The sequence below is a fragment of the Grampus griseus genome, assembly GCF_964374135.1.
Source record: "Grampus griseus genome assembly, chromosome: 13".
In the NCBI taxonomy this organism is placed as follows: domain Eukaryota; kingdom Metazoa; phylum Chordata; class Mammalia; order Artiodactyla; family Delphinidae; genus Grampus; species Grampus griseus.
The window spans coordinates 41,834,194-41,852,870 of NC_139007.1; the positions used below are offsets into that span (position 1 = coordinate 41,834,194).

At 40.6% G+C, this 18,677-nt stretch overlaps 1 protein-coding gene across 1 annotated transcript in view; it reads right to left on the reverse strand.

The window, feature by feature from the left end:
- Nucleotides 1–18,677, reverse strand: part of LAMA4 (laminin subunit alpha 4) — a 151,159-nt gene that overhangs the window by 48,584 nt on the left and 83,898 nt on the right. The window contains exons 11-12 of the mRNA XM_082668705.1: nt 17,843–18,036; nt 11,998–12,114 (exon numbers count right to left, since the gene is read on the reverse strand). Of these exons, the coding sequence (XP_082524831.1) occupies nt 11,998–12,114; nt 17,843–18,036 (311 nt within the window). The remainder of the gene's footprint in view (nt 1–11,997; nt 12,115–17,842; nt 18,037–18,677) is intronic.

Sequence of the window (18,677 nt, forward strand, 5' to 3'; positions counted from 1 at the left end):
ATCCCTTTCATAGCAAAATAGACACCCCCCCCCAAAAAAAAGTGTTTATGCATGCTATCTCTATCTCATCACCTTTAAATTCACGCTTTTGACCTATTCCAGTCTGGATTTTACCTCAATACTCCACCAACACAGAAATTCACTTAATGATTTCTGAGTTACTAAACCTAATGGGTATCACTCAGTTCTCATCTTATCTGACCTCTCAGCTGTATTTCTTTTGCTGACTACTCTCCCTGACACTCACCTTGTAACATGACCTCTCTTAATTTTCAATTCAACAGTAGACCTATGATCTTAGCTAAAGACCACACACAGGATGCTGCTGCAAACCTATGACTTTCAGCCTTGGCTGGGCCCTCAACGCTGAAAAGAATTCGCTCTCCCGGTCACTCACATAGTGACTCTAAACACTGTCACCATTCCAAAGCCAATAATAATTCCTTCCCCCACCCCTTTCCGATTCTCATCAGGTCACTTTATTTTCTTTTTTATTTAGAAGACATAAGCTAACTGTTAGTGGGAACACTTTTTTCCAGCTCCCAATGTGATGCTCCTTCCCTATGAAGGCAGCTCAATTAGTGGAACTACAGGCCTTTCCACCTTTTCCGTATTCTGCCCTGAGAGGAGGAGTGGTTTATTTGCTTGGTCAATTTAGGGGATAACTATACAGAGCCTGCTCAACTCCACTCTTCTGCTCTTGGGAGCAAGCAGCTAGCAGAAAGCTGAGTTTCCCTGTGCTCCTGCACACAGCAAAAGCTGTCCTGGGGAGAAGCCCCACCCCGCCCCAGGAACCCTGCGGTGTTGCTGGTCTCCTTGGGCAGACCTGCCTAATTCTGGGATTGAGTATCAGCAATCCCACTTGGCTAAGAGATCTCTTAAGAAGCCACACCCTCAGTTTAGCTGAAATAAAGGTGATATTCTTGGTCGTAATATTTACTGTTTATTTTTCAACTTGTTTAGAACTTGGGTGCTGAAAGGGGTACCATTTTTTGATAACCCCTAAGAGCCTCCAACACCGACAACCAGGAGTTTCCCCAACTCTTTGCTACCACCCCCAGCTCCCTCCCCAGCCAACCCTATACACTTACTTATAGCTACATCTTCCTCATATTTTAAGATGAAAAGTGTTCCTTTTCTGTACAAGGCATGCTCCCCTATTTTCTCAGTGCCCCTGTTTTCTGTTTTCTTGCTCCCTAGCTATTGGCTCTTCTCAGATATAAATATGCTTAAGTTCCTACTAAAAAACAAACAAACAATTACTTGACTCTAGCTTCCCCTGCAGCTTCTTCTCTTGTGTTGATGAAGTGCTCACTACAGAAATGGTTCTTGCCCCAAGGTTCCCAATGTCAGACCCCATACTGCCAGGTCCATTAGACACTTTCCTGTATTTACCAGATCTGTCTCTGGTTTGTGACAGTGCTGGTCACAGTCTCTGCCTTAAAACCCTCTTTTCCCCCAGTTTCTGTGATGCTGCTCTCTCCTGGTTTCCTATTTCTCTGGCCAGGCAGAAGACTTTCAAAGCTGGTGTTCCTAGGGGCTAGACTCAGCCCTTTCCTGTCTGAGCGATCTAACGCCTTTCTCTGAACCCACCCTTTTAGTCTTCTGATCCATTCTCCACCACCTTGCAGGAATGGTGAACTTTCTATTAAGCAAATCTGATCATATAATTTCCCTTCTCAAAATCAGCCACTTGCTTTGCATGAACAAATCCAATTCCTAAGCGAGGCTTCAGCAACTGACTCCTCCTCTTACTAATTTCATCATTTCTTACCACTTCCCACACAACCGCATCCCATGGTCCAAACTTGACTGATTGTTGTTTTCATGCTCCGTAATTTTTTCTGGCACCTGTGCCTTTTCACATATTTTCTCTGTCTGGAGTAACTTCTCTTTGTTTTCTGTCTGATCCACCTGGAAAAGTTATACTCATCCTTCCAAATTCAGCTCAGATACCACTTCCTTTATGAAGCCATCTCTAACCTCTCTAGGGTGAGCTGTGTTGCCACATATTTCAATTATCCACGTGCCACACAACTGTTATGATTTCACATTATTATTCCACCCACCAGATTATATAATCTTAGAAGGCAGGGACTATGTTTAATTTATTTTTATACTCCCAGAATGTAGCATAGTTCCTAGCACATAGGGTTTATGTTATAACTACAGTATTAAGGGTGTAGTCCATTTGGTTGGTCATCTGGGGAACAATACTGTGAAAAAAAAGTTTTTAGTTGTATAAGCAGAAAAAATACCATGGATATTCTACCTTTACTCATTAATTTGCTCAACAAATATTCATTGTGTACCCACTATGTGCCAGGTACTCTTTCAGGATATAGAACACATAGCTATGAACACAGTCTCTACTCTCAAGGAATTTACAATCTAGTGGGAATATACAATAATAAATAAAACAAGTGATTAAATAAATGAACAAGCTAATTTCAGGGAATAAAAAATATTTTGAATAAAAGATAACAGGTACGGGGCTTCCCTGGTGGCACACTGGTTGAGAGTCTGCCTGCCGATGCAGGGGACACGGGTTTGTGCCCCGGTCCGGGAGGATCCCACATGCCGCAGAGCGGCTGGGCTTGTGAGCCATGGCCGCTGAGCCTGCGCATCTGGAGCCTGTGCTCCGCAACGGGAGAGGCCACAACAGTGACAGGCCCGCGTACCGCAAAAAAAAAAAGATAACAGGTGCGATGGGTTAGAGAGTGACTGAGGGCAAGAGAGCTACTTGGACTGAATGTTCACAAGGACACTAGCCATTTGAAGATCTGGGGATATCAGGTGCAAAAGTCCTGAGGCAAGAAAAAGTATGGTGTGTTTGAAAAACAGGGAGGAGTTGGAGTGTATGAACAGGAGTGGGCTGAAGTGTAGTGAGGAGGGAGAGAGTGGGTATGAGGTCAGAGAGGTGGGCCAGAGTAAGGTCACTTAGGGCCTCATGGGCCATGTAGCATGAGTTTGTTTCTTACTTTAAGTATCACTGGAGGTTTTGTGTGGGATAAATAATGTTATCTGATTATGTTTTTAAAGGATTGTTCTGCTGCTGCATAGAGAATGGATCTCGAGGGGCAGGTGTGGAGGCAGATGAATCAGTAGGAGGCTCTTTCAGAAGTCCATACTGGAGATGAGGAGACTTGGACTCATACTCAAGAGTAGCAGCAGAGAAGAGGGTAGTGGTCAGAAATCAGGATTCGGTTTGGAAGTAGGGCCAACAGGTCTTGTTGAAATGGGGGTGAGGGGAAAGGAGAAATCAAGAAGGACCCCAGAATTTTGATTTGAGCAATTGGATTGTTCCAGTTACTGAGCTAGGTAAAACTAGGGAAGAGGGTGTTATTCAGAATATGTTAAGTTTGATATGCCTATTACACACCTAAGTGGTAGATGAAATTGTGATTTAGCTACATACCACACTGAGTTCTTACTTGAAAACGTCAAGTATGCATTTGGATATAGAAGCTTGGAACTCAGTGGAGGTCTCAGAGCTAGAAGTACACATTGTGGAATCATGCATCTAATTGTTCTTTAAAGTCATGGGATTCATTGCGATCAACTAGGGAGACAGTATAAGTAGAAAAAAGGGCCCAGGACTGAGCACTGAGCCATTCATTATCCAGAGCAGGGACCAACATGGCCCAGGGCCAAGTGTGGTCTGAGGCCTATTTTTATATAGCTCCCCACTAGGAATATTTTTTACATTTTTAAAGAGTTCTAAAAAACATCAAGCCAAACCAAACAAAGAAGAATAAGGGAGAACAGTTTTATGTGGCCTGCAGAGCCTAAAATATTTACCACGTAGTGGACATGCAGAGGCGAAGCTATCAAAGTTGGCTGGGAAGAAATGGCCATGGAGGAAGGAGAAGAATCAGAGTGGGGTATTGGAGAACCCAGGACAGGAGCTCCAAGTGTTTAAAAATAGAGGGAAGGGTAATTAGTGGCAGGGCTAATAAAGCTGAGGAGAGAGAAACAACCATGGTTTTGGCTATGTTGAGGTCGCTAATGACTTGGACAAAAATAGTTTCAGTGAAGGGACATGGAATCCCACTTGGAGTGGGTTGAGTACAGTAGTCAGCGGGTGGCTGGAAGGTGGAAACAGCAACTGTAAATGACTCTTGAGATGTTTTGCTGTGAAGCAGAGTAATGGGGCAGAGATTAGAGGGGATGTGAGCAGGGTTTTTCTTCTTTTTAATTTTTAAAAGGTAGGAGACACTAGAGTATGTTTCTATGTTGGCAGTAATGATTTAGTAAAGAGTAAGAATTGGGCAAAACAGAAGAGAGAGGGCACAGTTTGGGAGTGAAACCCAGCAACCATGTTTTTGAGCAGACGAAGGATGGGATTCAGAGCATAGGTGGAGGGATTAAACTTTGACAGGAGAAGGGACGTTTCACTAATTATAATAGGTAGGAAGGTAGAAGTGTAGATACACATGCAGGTAGACTGGTAGCTTTGGGGAGGGAAGATGAGGGGAATTATCCTCTCTTTGTTCCTAATTTTCAGCAAAGCATGAAGCAAATTCACCAGCCAGACTGATAGAAGGGGAGGTGGGTTTCCCACCAGTCATATTGGCTTCTCTGGTGTGGCCACGATGCTGAGGGTACTTGGGTTTACAGGGTTAAGGGATTAGAATTCTCAGGTGAGTACAATAGGGGAAGAGGTAAGTATGGAAGTAAAGGGTGTTTGCAAAGAATGATTATACTGATAATTTTAGCTTAAGGAAGGAATGGCAAATGAGATGGAGGAGGTTTTGCCGTGGCTAGAGAATTGGTGGAGTGTGCCTTCTAGAGTAAGTGAGATAAGAGGTGGTGCTCAGGGAGGGAGGTGCTTGATACTGGGATTTGGGAGAGGCATTCTTAGTGATGACAAGATCTGGGTCTGGTCATACTAGGGATTACAGAGGTGGATGGGAGGAAAAGCTTGTTGGACAGAAGTTCAAGGAACCGGAGGTCTGAGAGCTGGTGGACTCATCCATCTGGATTTTGATGTCAGCAAGGATAGTGGTGGGAGTAGGGATGGAGAGGAAGACAGGGATGGAAAGGAAGCTAAAATAGTCAAAGAATGAAATGGTGATCAGATGACTTTAAAATAATATCCTTTTGGGCTTCCCTGGTGGCACAGTGGTTGAGGTCCGCCTGCAGGGGACACGGGTTCGTGCCCCAGTCCAGGAAGATCCCACATGCCGCGGAGCGGCTGGGCCTATGAGCCATGGCTGCTGAGCCTGCGCGTCCGGAGCCTGTGCTCTGCAACAGGAGAGGCCACAACAGTGAGAGGCCCGCGTACCGCAAAAAAAAAAATCCTTTTAAAGGTAATAAAAATGAGCTAGGAGTACTTTTGTGGGATAGGAACCAAGATGGCGGAGTAGAAGGATGTGCTATCACTCCCTCTTGTGAGAACACCAGAATCACAACTAGTTGCTGGACAATCATCAACAGGAAGACACTGGAACTCACCAAAAAAGACACGCCACATCCAAAGACAAAGGAGAAGCCACAATGAGACAGTAGGAGGGGCGCAGTCATAGTAAAACAAATACTGTAACTGCTGGGTGGGTGGCTCACAGACTGGAGAACACTTACACCACAGAAGTCCACCCACTGGAGTGAAGGTTCTGAGCCCCACGTCAGGCTTCCCAACCTGGGGGTCTGGCAACGGGAGGAGGAATTCCTCGAGAATCAGACTTTGAAGCCTAGTGGGATTTGATTGCAGGACTTCGACGGGACTGGGGGAAACAGACACTCCACTCTTGGAGGGCACACACAAAGTAGTGTGCACATTGGGACCCAGGGTAAGGGGCAGTGACCCTGGGGGAGACTGAACCAGACCTACCTGCTAGTGTTGGAGGGTCTCCTGCAGAGGCGGGGGGAGTGGTGGCTGTGGCTCACCATGGGGACAAGGACACTGGCAGCAGAGGTTCTGGGAAGTACTCCTTGGCATGAGCCCTCCCAGAGTCTGTCATTAGCCCCACCAAAGAGCCCAGGTAGGCTCCAGGGTTGGGTTGCCTCAGGCCAAACAACCAACAGGGAGGGAACCCAGCCCCACCCATCAACAGTCAAGGGGATTAAAGTTTTACTGAGCTCTTCCCACCAGAGCAACAGTCAGCTCTACCCACCACCAGTCCCTCCCATCAGGAAACTTACACAAGCCTCTGAGATAGCCTCATCCACCAGAGGGCAGACAGCAGAAGCAAGAACTACAATCCTGCAGCCTGTGGAACAAAAACCACATTCACAGAAAGATAAACAAGATGAAAAGGCAGAGGGCTATGTACCAGATGAAGGAACAAGATAAAACCCCAGAAAAACAACTAAATGAAGTGGAGATAGGCAATCTTCTAGAAAAGGAATTCAGAATAACGATACTGAAGATGATCTAGGACCTCGGAAAAAGAATGGAGGCAAAGATTGAGAAGATGCAAGAAATGTTTAACAAAGACCTAGAAGAATTAAAGAACAAACAAACAGAGATGAACAATACAATAACTGAAATGAAAAATACACTAGAAGGAATCAATAGCAGAATAACTGAGGCAGAAGAACGGATAAGTGACCTGGAAGATAGAATGGTGGAATTCACTGCTGAGGAACAGAATAAAGAAAAAAGAATGAAAAGAAATGAAGACAGCCTAAGAGACCTCTGGGACAACATTAAATGCAACAACATTCGCATTATAGGGGTACCAGAAGGAGAAGAGAGAGAAAGGACCCAAGAAAATATTTGAAGAGATTATAGCCGAAAACTTCCCTAACATGGGAAAGGAAATAGCTACCCAAGTCCAGGAAGCGCAGAGAGTCCCATACAGGATAAATCCAAGAAGAAACATGCTGAGACACATAGTAATCAAACTGGCAAAAATTAAAGACAAAGAAAAATTATTGAAAGCAGCAAGGGAAAAATGACAAATAACATACAAGGGAACTCCTATAAGGTTAACAGCTGATTTCTCAGCAGAAACTCTACAAACCAGAAGGGAGTGGCAAGATATACTTAAAGTGATGACAGGGAAGGACCTACAACCAAGATTACTCTACCCAGCAAGGATCTCATTCAGATTTGATGGAGAAATCAAAAGCTTTACAGACAAGCAAAAGCTAAGGGAATTCAGCACCAGCAAACCAGCTCTACAACAAATGCTAAAAGAACTTCTCTAAGGGGGAAACACAAGAGAAGAAAAGGACCTACAAAAACAAACCCAAAGGGCTTCCCTGGTGGCGCAGTGGTTGAGAATCTGCCTGCTAATGCAGGGGGGACGGGTTCAAGCCCTGGTCTGGGAGGATCCCATGTGCCGTGGAGCAACTGGGCCTGTGAGCCACAAGTACTGAGCCTGCGCATCTGGAGCCTGTGCTCCCCAACGGGAGAGGCCGTGATGGTGAGAGGCCCATGCACCGTGATGAGGAGTGGCCCCCGCTTGCCACAACTGGAGAGAGCCCTCGCACAGAAACAAAGACCCAACACAGCAAAAATAAGTAAATTAATTAATTAAAAAAAAAACAAACCCAAAACAATTAAGAAAATGGTCATAGGAACATACATATTGATAATTACCTTATATGTGAATGGATTAAATGCTCCAACCAAAAGAAACAGGCTTGCTGAATGGATACAAAAACAAGAACCGTATATATGCTGTCTACAAGAGACCCACTTCAGACCTAGGGACACATACAGACTGAAAGTGAGGGGATGGAAAAACATATTCCATGCAAATGGAAATCAAAAGAAAGCTGCAGTAGCAATACTCATATCAGATAAAACAGACTTTAAAATAAAGAATCTTACAAGACACAAGGAAGGACACTACATAATGATCAAGAGATCAATCCAAGAAGAAGATATAACAATTATACATTTTTATGCACCCAACATAGGAGCACCTCAATGCATAAGGCCACTGCTAACAGCTATAAAAGAGGAGATCGACAGGAACACAATAATAGTGGGGGACTTTAACACCTCACTTACACCAATGGATAGATCATCCAAAATGAAAATAAATAAGGAAACAGAAGCTTTAAATGACACAATAGACCAGATAGATTTAATTGATATTTATAGGACATTCCATCCAAAAAGAGCAGATTACACTTTCTTCTCAAGTGCGCATGGAACATTCTCCAGGATAGATCACATCTTGGGTCACAAATCAAGCCTCAGTAAATTCAAGAAAACTGAAATCGTATCAAGCATCTTTTCTGACCACAACACCATGAGATTAGAAATGAATTACAGGGGAAAAAATGTTAAAAACACAAACACATGGAGGCTAAACACTACGTTACTAAATAACCAAGAGATCACTGAAGAAATCAAAGAGGAAATCAAAAAATACCTGGAGACAAATGACAATGAAAACACAACAATCCAAAACCTATGGGATGCAGCAAAAACAATTCTAAGAGGGAAGTTTATAGTTATAAAGCCTACCTCAAGAAACAAGAAAAATCTCAAATAAACAGTCCAACCTTATACCTAAAGGAACTGGAGAAAGAAGAACAAACAAAACCCAAACTTAGCAGAAGGAATGAAATCATAAAGATCAGAGCAGAAATAAATGAAATAGAAACAAAGAAAACAATAGCAAAGATGAATAAAACTAAAAGCTGGTTCTTTGAGAAGATAAACAAAATTGATAAACCATTAGCCAGACTCATCAAGAAAAAGAGGGAGAGGACTCAAATCAATAAAATTAGAAATGAAAAAGGAGAAGTTACAACAGACACCACAGAAATACAAACATCCTAAGATACTACTACAAGCAACACTATGCCAATAAAATGGACAACCTGGAAGAAATGGACAAATTCTTAGAAACGTATAACCTTCCAAGACTGAACCAGGAAGAAACAGAAAATATGAACAGACCAATCACAAGTAATGAAATTGAAACTTTCATTAAAAATCTTCCAACAAACAAAAGTCCAGGACCAGATGGCTTCACAGGCAAACTGTATCAAACATTTAGAGAAGAACTAATACCTATCCTTCTCAAACTCTTCTAAAAATTTGCAGAGGAAGGAACACTCCCAAACTCATTCTATGAGGCCACCATCACTCTGATACCAAAACCAGACAAAGATACTACAAAAAAACAAAATTACAGACCAATATCACTGATGAATATAGATGCAAAATTCCTCAACAAAATACTAGCAAACAGAATCCAACAACACATGAAAAGGATCATACACCATGATCAAGTGGGATTTATCCCAGGGATACAAGGATTCTTCAATATACGCAAATCAATCAATGTGATACACCATATTAACAAATTGAAGAATAAAAACCGTATGATCATCTCAATAGATGCAGAAAAAACTTTTGACGAAATTCAACACCCATTTATGAGAAAAACTCTCCAGAAAGTGGGCACAGAGGGAACCTACCTCAACATAATAAAGGCCATATATGACAAACCCACAGCAAACATCATTTGCAATGGCGAAATACTGAACACATTTCCTCTAAGATCAGGAACAAGACAAGGATGTCCACTCTCACCACTATTATTCAACATAGTTTTGGAAGTCCTAGCCACGGCAATCAGAGAAGAAAAAGATATAAAAGGAATACAGATTGGAAAAGAAGACGGAAAACTGTCACTGTTTACAGATGACATGATAGTATACATACAGAATCCTAAAAATGCCACCAGAAAACTACTAGAGCTAATCAATGAATTTGGTAGAGTTGCAGGATACAAAATTAATGCACAGAAATCTCTGGCATTCCTATACACTAATGATGAAAACTCTGAAAGAGAAATTAAGGAAACAGTCCCATTTATGATTGCAACAAAAAGTATAAAATACCTAGGAATAAACCTACCTAGGGAGACAAAAGACCTCTATGCAGAAAACTGTAAGACACTGATGAAAGAAATTAAAGATGATACCAACAGATGGAGAGATATACCATGTTCTTGGATTGGAAGAATCAATATTGTGAAAATGATTACACTACCCAAAGCAATCTACAGATTCAATGCAATCCCTGGCAAATTACCAATGGCATTTCTTACAGAACTAGAACAAAAAATCTTAAAATTTGTATGGAGACATAAAAGACCCCAAATAGCCAAAGCAGTCTTGAGGGGAAAAAAACAGTGCTGGAGGAATCAGACTCCCTGACTTCAGACTATACTACAAAGCTACAGTAATCAAGACAATATGGTACTGGTACAGAAACAGAAATGTAGATCAATGGAAAATAGAAAGCCCAGAGATAAGCTCACAGCACCCATGGTCAACTAATCTATGACAAAGGAGGCAAGGATACACAATGGAGAAAAGACAGTCTCTTCAATAAGTGGTGCTGGGAAAACTGGACAACTACATGTAAAAGAATGAAATTAGAACACTCCCGAACACCATACACAAAAATAAACTCAAAATGGATTCGAGACCTAAATTTAAGACCAGACACTGTAAAACTCTTAGAGGAAAACATAGGAACAACACTCTTTGACATAAATCACAGCAAGATCTTTTTTGATCTACCTCCTACAGTAATGGAAATAAAAACAAAAATAAACAAATGGGACCTAATGAAACTTCAAAGCTTTTGCATAGCAAAGGAAACCATAAACAAGATGAAAAGACAACCCTCAGAATGGGAGAAAATATTTGCAAACGAATCAACAGACAAAGGATTAATCTCCAAAATATATAAACAGCTCATGCAGCTCAATATTAAAGAAACAAATAACCCAATCCAAAAATGGGCAGAAGACCTAAATAGACATTTCTCCAAAGAAGACATATAGATGGCCAAGAAGTGCATGAAAAGCTGCTCAACATCACTAGTTATTAGAGAAATGCAAATCAAAACTACAGTGAGGTATCACCGCACACCAATTAGAATGGGCATCGTCAGAAAATCTACAAACAACAAATGCTGGAGAGGGTGTGGAGAAAAGGGAACCCTCTTGCACTGTTGGTGGGAATGTAAACTGATACAGCCACTACGGAGAACAGTATGGAGGTTCCTTAAAAAACTGAAAATAGAATTACCATATGACCCAGCAATCCCACTACTGGGCATATACCCAGAGAAAACCATAATTCAAAAAGACACATGCACCCCAATGTTCATTGCAGCACTATTTACAATAGCCAGGTCATGGAAGCAACCTAAGACAGATGAATGGATAAAGGAGATGTGGTACATATATACAGTGGAATATTACTCAGCCATAAAATGGAATGAAATTGAGTCATTTGTTGAGATGTGGAGGGATCTAGAGACTGTCATACAGAGTGAAGTTAAGTCAGAAAGAGAAAAAGAAATATTGTATATTAATGCATGTATGTGGAACCTAGAAAAATGGTACTGATGAACCGGTTTGCAGGGCAGAAGTTGAGACACAGATGTAGAGAACAAACGTATGGACACCAAGGGGGGAAAGCGGTGGGTGGGTGCGGATGGTGGTGTGCTGAATTGGGCGATTGGGATTGACATGTATACACTGATGTGTATAAAATTGATGACTAATAAGAACCTGCTGTATTAAAAAAAGTTAAATTTAAAAAAGTACTTTCGTGATGCATTTATCAGAAAATTTCTACTTTAAAAAATGTGACATTTATTGATTTTGAATATCAGCTTTATTAAACACACAACTTACAAGTAAAGAGTGAGTAGGATGTATCTAGATTTACACTTTCTACAGAACTTTCTGTGATTATCTGTGCTGAAAGATATGGCAGACATTAGCCATATGTGGTGCTGTTGAGCACATGAAATGTGGCTAATGTGACTGAGGAATTAAATTTTAATTTTATTTCATTTTAAGTAATTTAAATTTAAGTAGCCATGTGTGGCTAGTGGCAACTGTACAATGAAAGGAACTGAAAAATTCAGTCTACTGATCTTATTTTTACAATTCCAGCTAACTTGATAAATTGAATTGGAGTTGATTATTCTTCTGTGACACTGAGTTCCTCTTCTAACCTGCTATAAATACTAACCTGAACAAGTCACGTGTGCCTTACCTTTATTATGTCATCAAGTTCTGAAAGGGTCATCCGAGGCATTGTCAGTGAGTCGGAAGACATCCTCAGAGACTCGTTCACCCCTGCCATCTGTTCCCTCACTCTGTCATGCTGTTTCTGCATGAGGAAGAGCAAGGGAGAGAGGAAGAAAAGGTCGCTTTAGATAAAGAAGGCATCAGGGAGAGTGCTGTCAGCTTGCTGCCACTGCACTCCGACAGATCCAGGTTCCTATCCCAGACCCACCAATGAATTGCTGTGCCACTCTGGGTAATTCGACCCGGCCCAGGCTCAGCTTTCTCATTTATAAAATGGAGATAATGAAAGTAAGCACCTCAGGAGCTTCAAAGAACTTAGTTATGATTATTACTTACAGTGCCACCACATCAAAGAGAGTTGACACTCCAGAGAGGGCCCTTGCCTCTTTCTCCATAAATGTGAAATGGGGCTAGGGATATAGCATTGAACAGGCTCTGTATTTGCAGTAATTGAAAACTGAATTAATTCCAAAAAGCATTTATCATGTGCTAACTTTGGGCCAGGCACAAATAGCTCATTTGGACAGGAATAAAGTATATACAAAAGAATCTTAATGTCCTTTTAAAAATTTTAAATGGCCCTATTATCAAAACATAAAATTGTGATCTCGCTTCCTCCTACTCTGAGCTCTTTATGTTAGATGCTCAGATGTTCTGAGGAGGGAAATTGCCCAAGTGTGGTTATATTTTTTTCTTCTTTTTTTTCAGTTTTTTTTTATTGAAGCATAGTTGATTTACAATGTTGTACCAATCTCTGCTGTACAGCAAAGTGACTCAGTTATACACATGTATACACTCTTTTTTTAATATTCTTTTCCATTATGGTTTATCACAAGATATTGAATATAGTTCCCTGTGCTATACATTAGGACCTTGTTGTTTATCCATTCTAAATGTAATAGTTTGCATCTACCAACCCCAAACTCCCAGTCCATCCCTCTCCCTCCCCCACTCCGCCTTGGCAACCACAAGTCTGTTCTCCATGTCTATGTGTCTGTTTCTGTTTTGTAGATAGGTTCATTTGTGTCATATTTTAGATTCCACATATAAGTGATATCATGTGGTATTTGTCTTTCTCTTTCTGACTTACTTCACTTAGTATGATAATCTCTAGGTCCATCCATGTTGCTGCAAATAGCATTATTTTGTTCTTTTTCATGGCTGAGTAGTATTCCATTGTATATATGCACCACATCTTCTTCATCCATTCATCTGTTGATCGACATTTAGGTTGTTTCTATGTTTTGGCTTGTGAATAGTGCTGCTATGAACATAGGGGTGCATGTGTCTTTTTGAATTATAGTTTTGTCTGGGTATATTCCTACAAGTGGGATTGCTGAATCACACAGTAATTCTATTTTTAGTTTTCTGAGGAAAATCCATACTGTTTTCCATAGTGGCTGTAACAACTTACTTTCCCACCAACAGTGTAGGAGGGTTCCCTTTTCTGCACACCCTCTCCAGCATTTGTTATTTGTAGACTTTTTCTTTTTTTAATTTTTAAAAATTAATTTAATTTATTTTTGGCTGCATTGGGTCTTTGTTGCTGCACGCAGGCTTTCTCTAGTTGCAGTGAGCAGGGATACTCTTCATTGTTGTGCGCGGGCTTCTCATTGCTGTGGTTTCCCTTGCTGCGGAGCACGGGCTCTAGGCACGTGGGGTCTGTAGTTGCTCTAGGGCGTGCAGGCTTGTTGTGGCACTTGGGCTCTACAGTGCAGGCTCAGTAGTTGTGGCACATGGGCTTAGTTGCTTTGCGGCATGTGGGACCTTCCTGGACCAGGGATCGAACCTGTGTCCCCTGCATTGGCATGCGGATTCTTAACCACTGCACCACCAGGGAAGTCCCTTTTATTTGTAGACTTTTTAATGATGGCCATTCTGACCAGTGTGAGGCGGTATCTCATTGTAGTTTTGATTTGCATTTCTCTAATAATTAGTAATGTTGAGCATTTTTTCATGTGCCTACTGGCCATCTGTTTGTCTTCTTTGGAGAAATGTCTATTACGATCTTCTGCCCATTTTTCGATTGGGTTGTTCCAAGTGTGGATATATTTTTTGATGAATGCTTTAACTTATACTTTGACTCTGGGGTTCTAGAGTCAGGGAGCTTATGATTTTGACGAAATATTGTAGAGCTTCAGAGATTGAAAGCAACACAGAATGAAATTTAACATGGAAAAAGTAAAAGACCCATTTTATAATCTGAGTAAAAAATGAGCTGGTTACTTTAGAAATGGTAATTTAAATTAGAGTTGAAAATTTTGTTATGGTATAATCTAGGATATCACAGAAATAATTATAAAAGCCTATACTTGAATGACATATTTTAAAACTTTCTAAGTTCATCTTAATGTCTTTTCTCACTCCCTGGACTCTTTTCTGATTTAGTGGAAAAGAAGAATTAAACCCATCTTCTCCAAATCCCTTGCTACAGGGAAAGACATAGGTCTAGGGACAGAAAAGTATCTCATTTGGTCATCCTCTTAAAGCAAGAACATTAAAAAAAATCAATTTCCCCTCAAAATCCATCAAGCATAATACAGTGCAACTATCTGGGGTTAATTGTTCTTGTCTTCACAAGGAGAGGTAGTTAATACAGCTCTACACAAAAGCAATATTTTAAAGTATGTAAGGAAGGGAGGTCAAAAAGATTGGTATTATCTAGCTGTCTCAGAGCAGTTTTCCTGTTACAGAGTTTGAGATATGACCCCTTCCAGAAGCGCTTCTATCTGAGTTGCCTTAATGGAACACAGCTAACACCCTGAAGTAACAACCAAACTTCAAAGCCATGTGTGAACAGCACTGCCTGATAAGCTCATTGGCAGTAGTTGGAAAATGATATGCTTCAAATTAAAGGGTTTCTGTCATTTACCAGATATAGCATTAGACAGAAATGAATAAAATCAGCTTTGAAACGAAGATATTCCCACAGAAAGATGGACAATTTGAACAAAAGAAAGTTTAGAAACTAATAATTAGTGAAAACGACAATAATAAGCACTATTTAGCATGCTTCAGTATCCATTTCACGTATGCAAAAAATAAAACAGTTTCCTGACAAAAAGAGATAGAAACAGTCCTGGGAAGGTGAAGCTTTGGAGTTTATGAGAATACCTAAACAGACAGAATCTCATTTTCTTTTTTAAAAATTTTTAAATTTTATTTATTTTTTTTATACAGCAGGTTCTTATTAGTCATCAATTTTATACACATCAGTGTATACATGTCAATCTCAATCGCCCAATTCATCACACCGCCCCCCACGGCTTTCCCCCCTTGGTGTCCATACCTTTGTTCTCTACATCTGTGTCTCAATTTCTGCCGTGCAAACCGGTTCATCAGTACCATTTTTCTAGGTTCCACATATATGCGTTAATATACGATGTTTTTCCCTTTCTGACTTACTTCACTTTGTATGACAGTCTCTAGATCCATCCACGTCTCAACAAATGACCCAATTTCGTTCCTTTTTATGGCTGAGTAATATTCCACTGTATATATGTACCACATCTCCTTTATCCATTCGTCTGTCGATGGGCATTTAGGTTGCTTCCATGACCTGGCTATTGTAGATAGTGCTACAGTGAACACTGGGGTGCATGTGTCTTTTTGAATTGTGGTTTTCTCTGGGTATATGCCCAGTAGTGGGATTGCTGGGTCATATGGTAATTCTATTTTTAGTTTTTTAAGGAAGCTCCATAATGTTCTCCATGGTGGCTGTATCAGTTTACATTCCCACCAACAGTGCAAGAGGGTTCCCTTTTCTCCACACCCTCTCCAGCATTTGTTGTTTGTAGATTTTCTGATGATGCCCATTCTAATTGGTGTGCGGTGATACCTCACTGTAGTTTTGATTTGCATTTCTCTAATAACTAGTGATGTTGAGCAGCTTTTCACGTGCTTCTTGGCCATCTATATGTCTTCTTTGGAGAAATGTCTATTTAGGTCTTCTGCCCATTTTTGGATTGGGTTATTTGTTTCTTTAATATTGAGCTGCATGAGCTGTTTATATATTTTGGAGATTAACCCTTTGTCCGTTGATTCGTTTGCAAATATTTTCTCCCATTCTGAGGGTTGTCTTTTCATCTTGTTTATGGTTTCCTTTGCTGTGCAAAAGCTTTGAAGTTTCATTAGGTCCCATTTGTTTATTTTTGTTTTTATTTCCATTACTGTAGGAGGTGGATCAAAAAAGATCTTGCTGTGATTTATGTCAAAGAGTGTTGTTCCTATGTTTTCCTCTAAGAGTTTTACAGTGTCTGGTCTTAAATTTAGGTCTCGAATCCATTTTGAGTTTATTTTTGTGTATGGTGTTCGGGAGTGTTCTAATTTCATTCTTTTACATGTAGTTGTCCAGTTTTCCCAGCACCACTTATTGAAGAGACTGTCTTTTCTCCATTGTGTATCCTTGCCTCCTTTGTCATAGATTAGTTGACCATGGGTGCTGTGGGCTTATCTCTGGGCTTTCTATCTTGTTCCATTGATCTATGTTTCTGTTTCTGTGCCAGTACCATATTGTCTTGATTACTGTAGCTTTGTAGTATAGTCTGAAGTCAGGGAGTCTGATTCCTTCAGCTCCGTTTTTTTCCCTCAAGACTGCTTTGGCTATTCGGGGTCTTTTTTGTCTCCATACAAATTTTAAGATGATTTGTTCTAGTTCCATAAAAAACGCCATTGGTAATTTGATAGGGATTGCATTGAATCTGTAGATTGCTTTAGGTAGTATAGTCATTTTCACAATGTTGATTCTTCCAATCCAAGAACATGGTATATCTCTCCATGTGTTTATATTGTGTTTAATTTCTTTCATCAGTGTCTTATAGTTTTCTGCATATAGGTCTTTTGTCTCCTTAGGTAGGTTTATTCCTAGGTATTTTATTCTTTTTGTTGCAATGGTAAATGGGAGTATTTCCTTAATTTCTCTTTCAGATTTTTCATCATTAGTGTGTAGGAATGCAAGAGATTAACTCACTTTTATTTAGGAACTTTTACAATGACTTACTAAGAGATAGTGATGACTGAAAATCAGGGCAGAGAACCTAATTTCAGTTGGGTTTGCTGACAATAAACATAGCTAAAGTAATGAGTTTGCTCACAGTTGCTTCCTATTTTTGACATTGCTTTTTCGCTCTAACCTTTATAAATATGTCCAAAGAGGCAGGTGTCTTCCTATCAGAAGATGACCACTCTTGGGGATGAGTGTGTGCATCACTTGGCGCAGAAGTGTGAGCATCACCAGTTCTAAGTCTGGCGGTATGGGCATGCACAAATCCTGGCCCCGGAGGGTGACTGCCTTGGCAACCTCTGGCCAAGCCTGGGAATTTTTCTCACCTCTTTGTAATTGTATGACCTTAGCTTGAATTAGACTCCCTATCTCTGCAGCTGCTGACCAGCCAGGCTGTGAGATCTGCTTATCAGGCCCTTCCAAAAATTATACACATCTTTACAGGAACATGGTTCCGGGTTGCTTTGGGATTTTTACTGCTCTCAGTATAAAAAAAGTTAGGCACGGGAATCATGCCTTGTTTACTCAGTTGCAAGAGCAATACATCCAACACAGGTGGACACAAGCACCAGGAACAACTGCATTCTTATCAATGCACAAGCTCAACAACTACAATGGTTTCAACTTGAGTTTAGGTGTACACACTTATATTAGCAAATTATGGTGGCAAAAAATGTACAGATAATTTTAAAAATAAAGATTTAAATGTACCAATATTAAAAAAAACTGTTTACCAACTGTCCCTTCTTGGCATAACTTCATGTTGTAGATGCCCGAAATGCATTTACAGTTAGAGTGTCCACTGTACCTTGTGATCCCGCTGCCTGGCTGCTGTGGCTCTGTTCATGTCTTCGGCATCCCTGATGTGGTCAAGGGCCAGGTCAAGTGACTCCTGGAGGTCTGACAACTTAGCATTATAGTCATCCAGCTGCTCCAGGACCACAGGAAACAGAGAGTGAGTATCGTTGTACTGCCGCTGCCAACTCTCAGCCTGGCTCAGCACTGGGAAGAAAGGTACATAGAAACTCAGTCTGGGCTTCTCCCTTCTCCTCCCATCCCATCCCGCACTTAGAAAGATGCAAATTCATCAGGGTATGTCTTCTTTAGCAATAGCGATGGAAGCTGTTGTTCACAAAAACAGCCCCATCTTTGATATCTGAAGTTTTAAATACTATTTTGTAGGGTTTGGGAGCCCCTGGACCACCGTCAGCGAAAACGGGAGTTGATTAGTTTTCCCCTGAAGATTATGCTTTAAGTAGAAATGATGTAATTAAACTAGGTTTATTGTTACCGAGATTACTAATAATTTGACCATACAAAGGAAACTTGGATATACTACAGTCTTACTATTAGAGACAACCCCAGTTGTTTTGTCTGTTACTGGCAAATGATGTTCACAACCATTCATTTTCTGTATTCTCTCCAGGCAGCTGTTTTTACTTAGCTCCTTTAGGTCAAACCTAAATCATTATCTTGGAAAGAAGATTAAATGGCAATGATATATTCTTAAACTTTGCATATATCTTAATTCTCTGATCAAAGTTACACACATTGACTATGTGCCTTAATTCTATTTTTTCTCCAGGGACTATCAGTCTGTCTTATTGAGGTTTTCTATTTACTTTCATCACCATGAGCAGAAG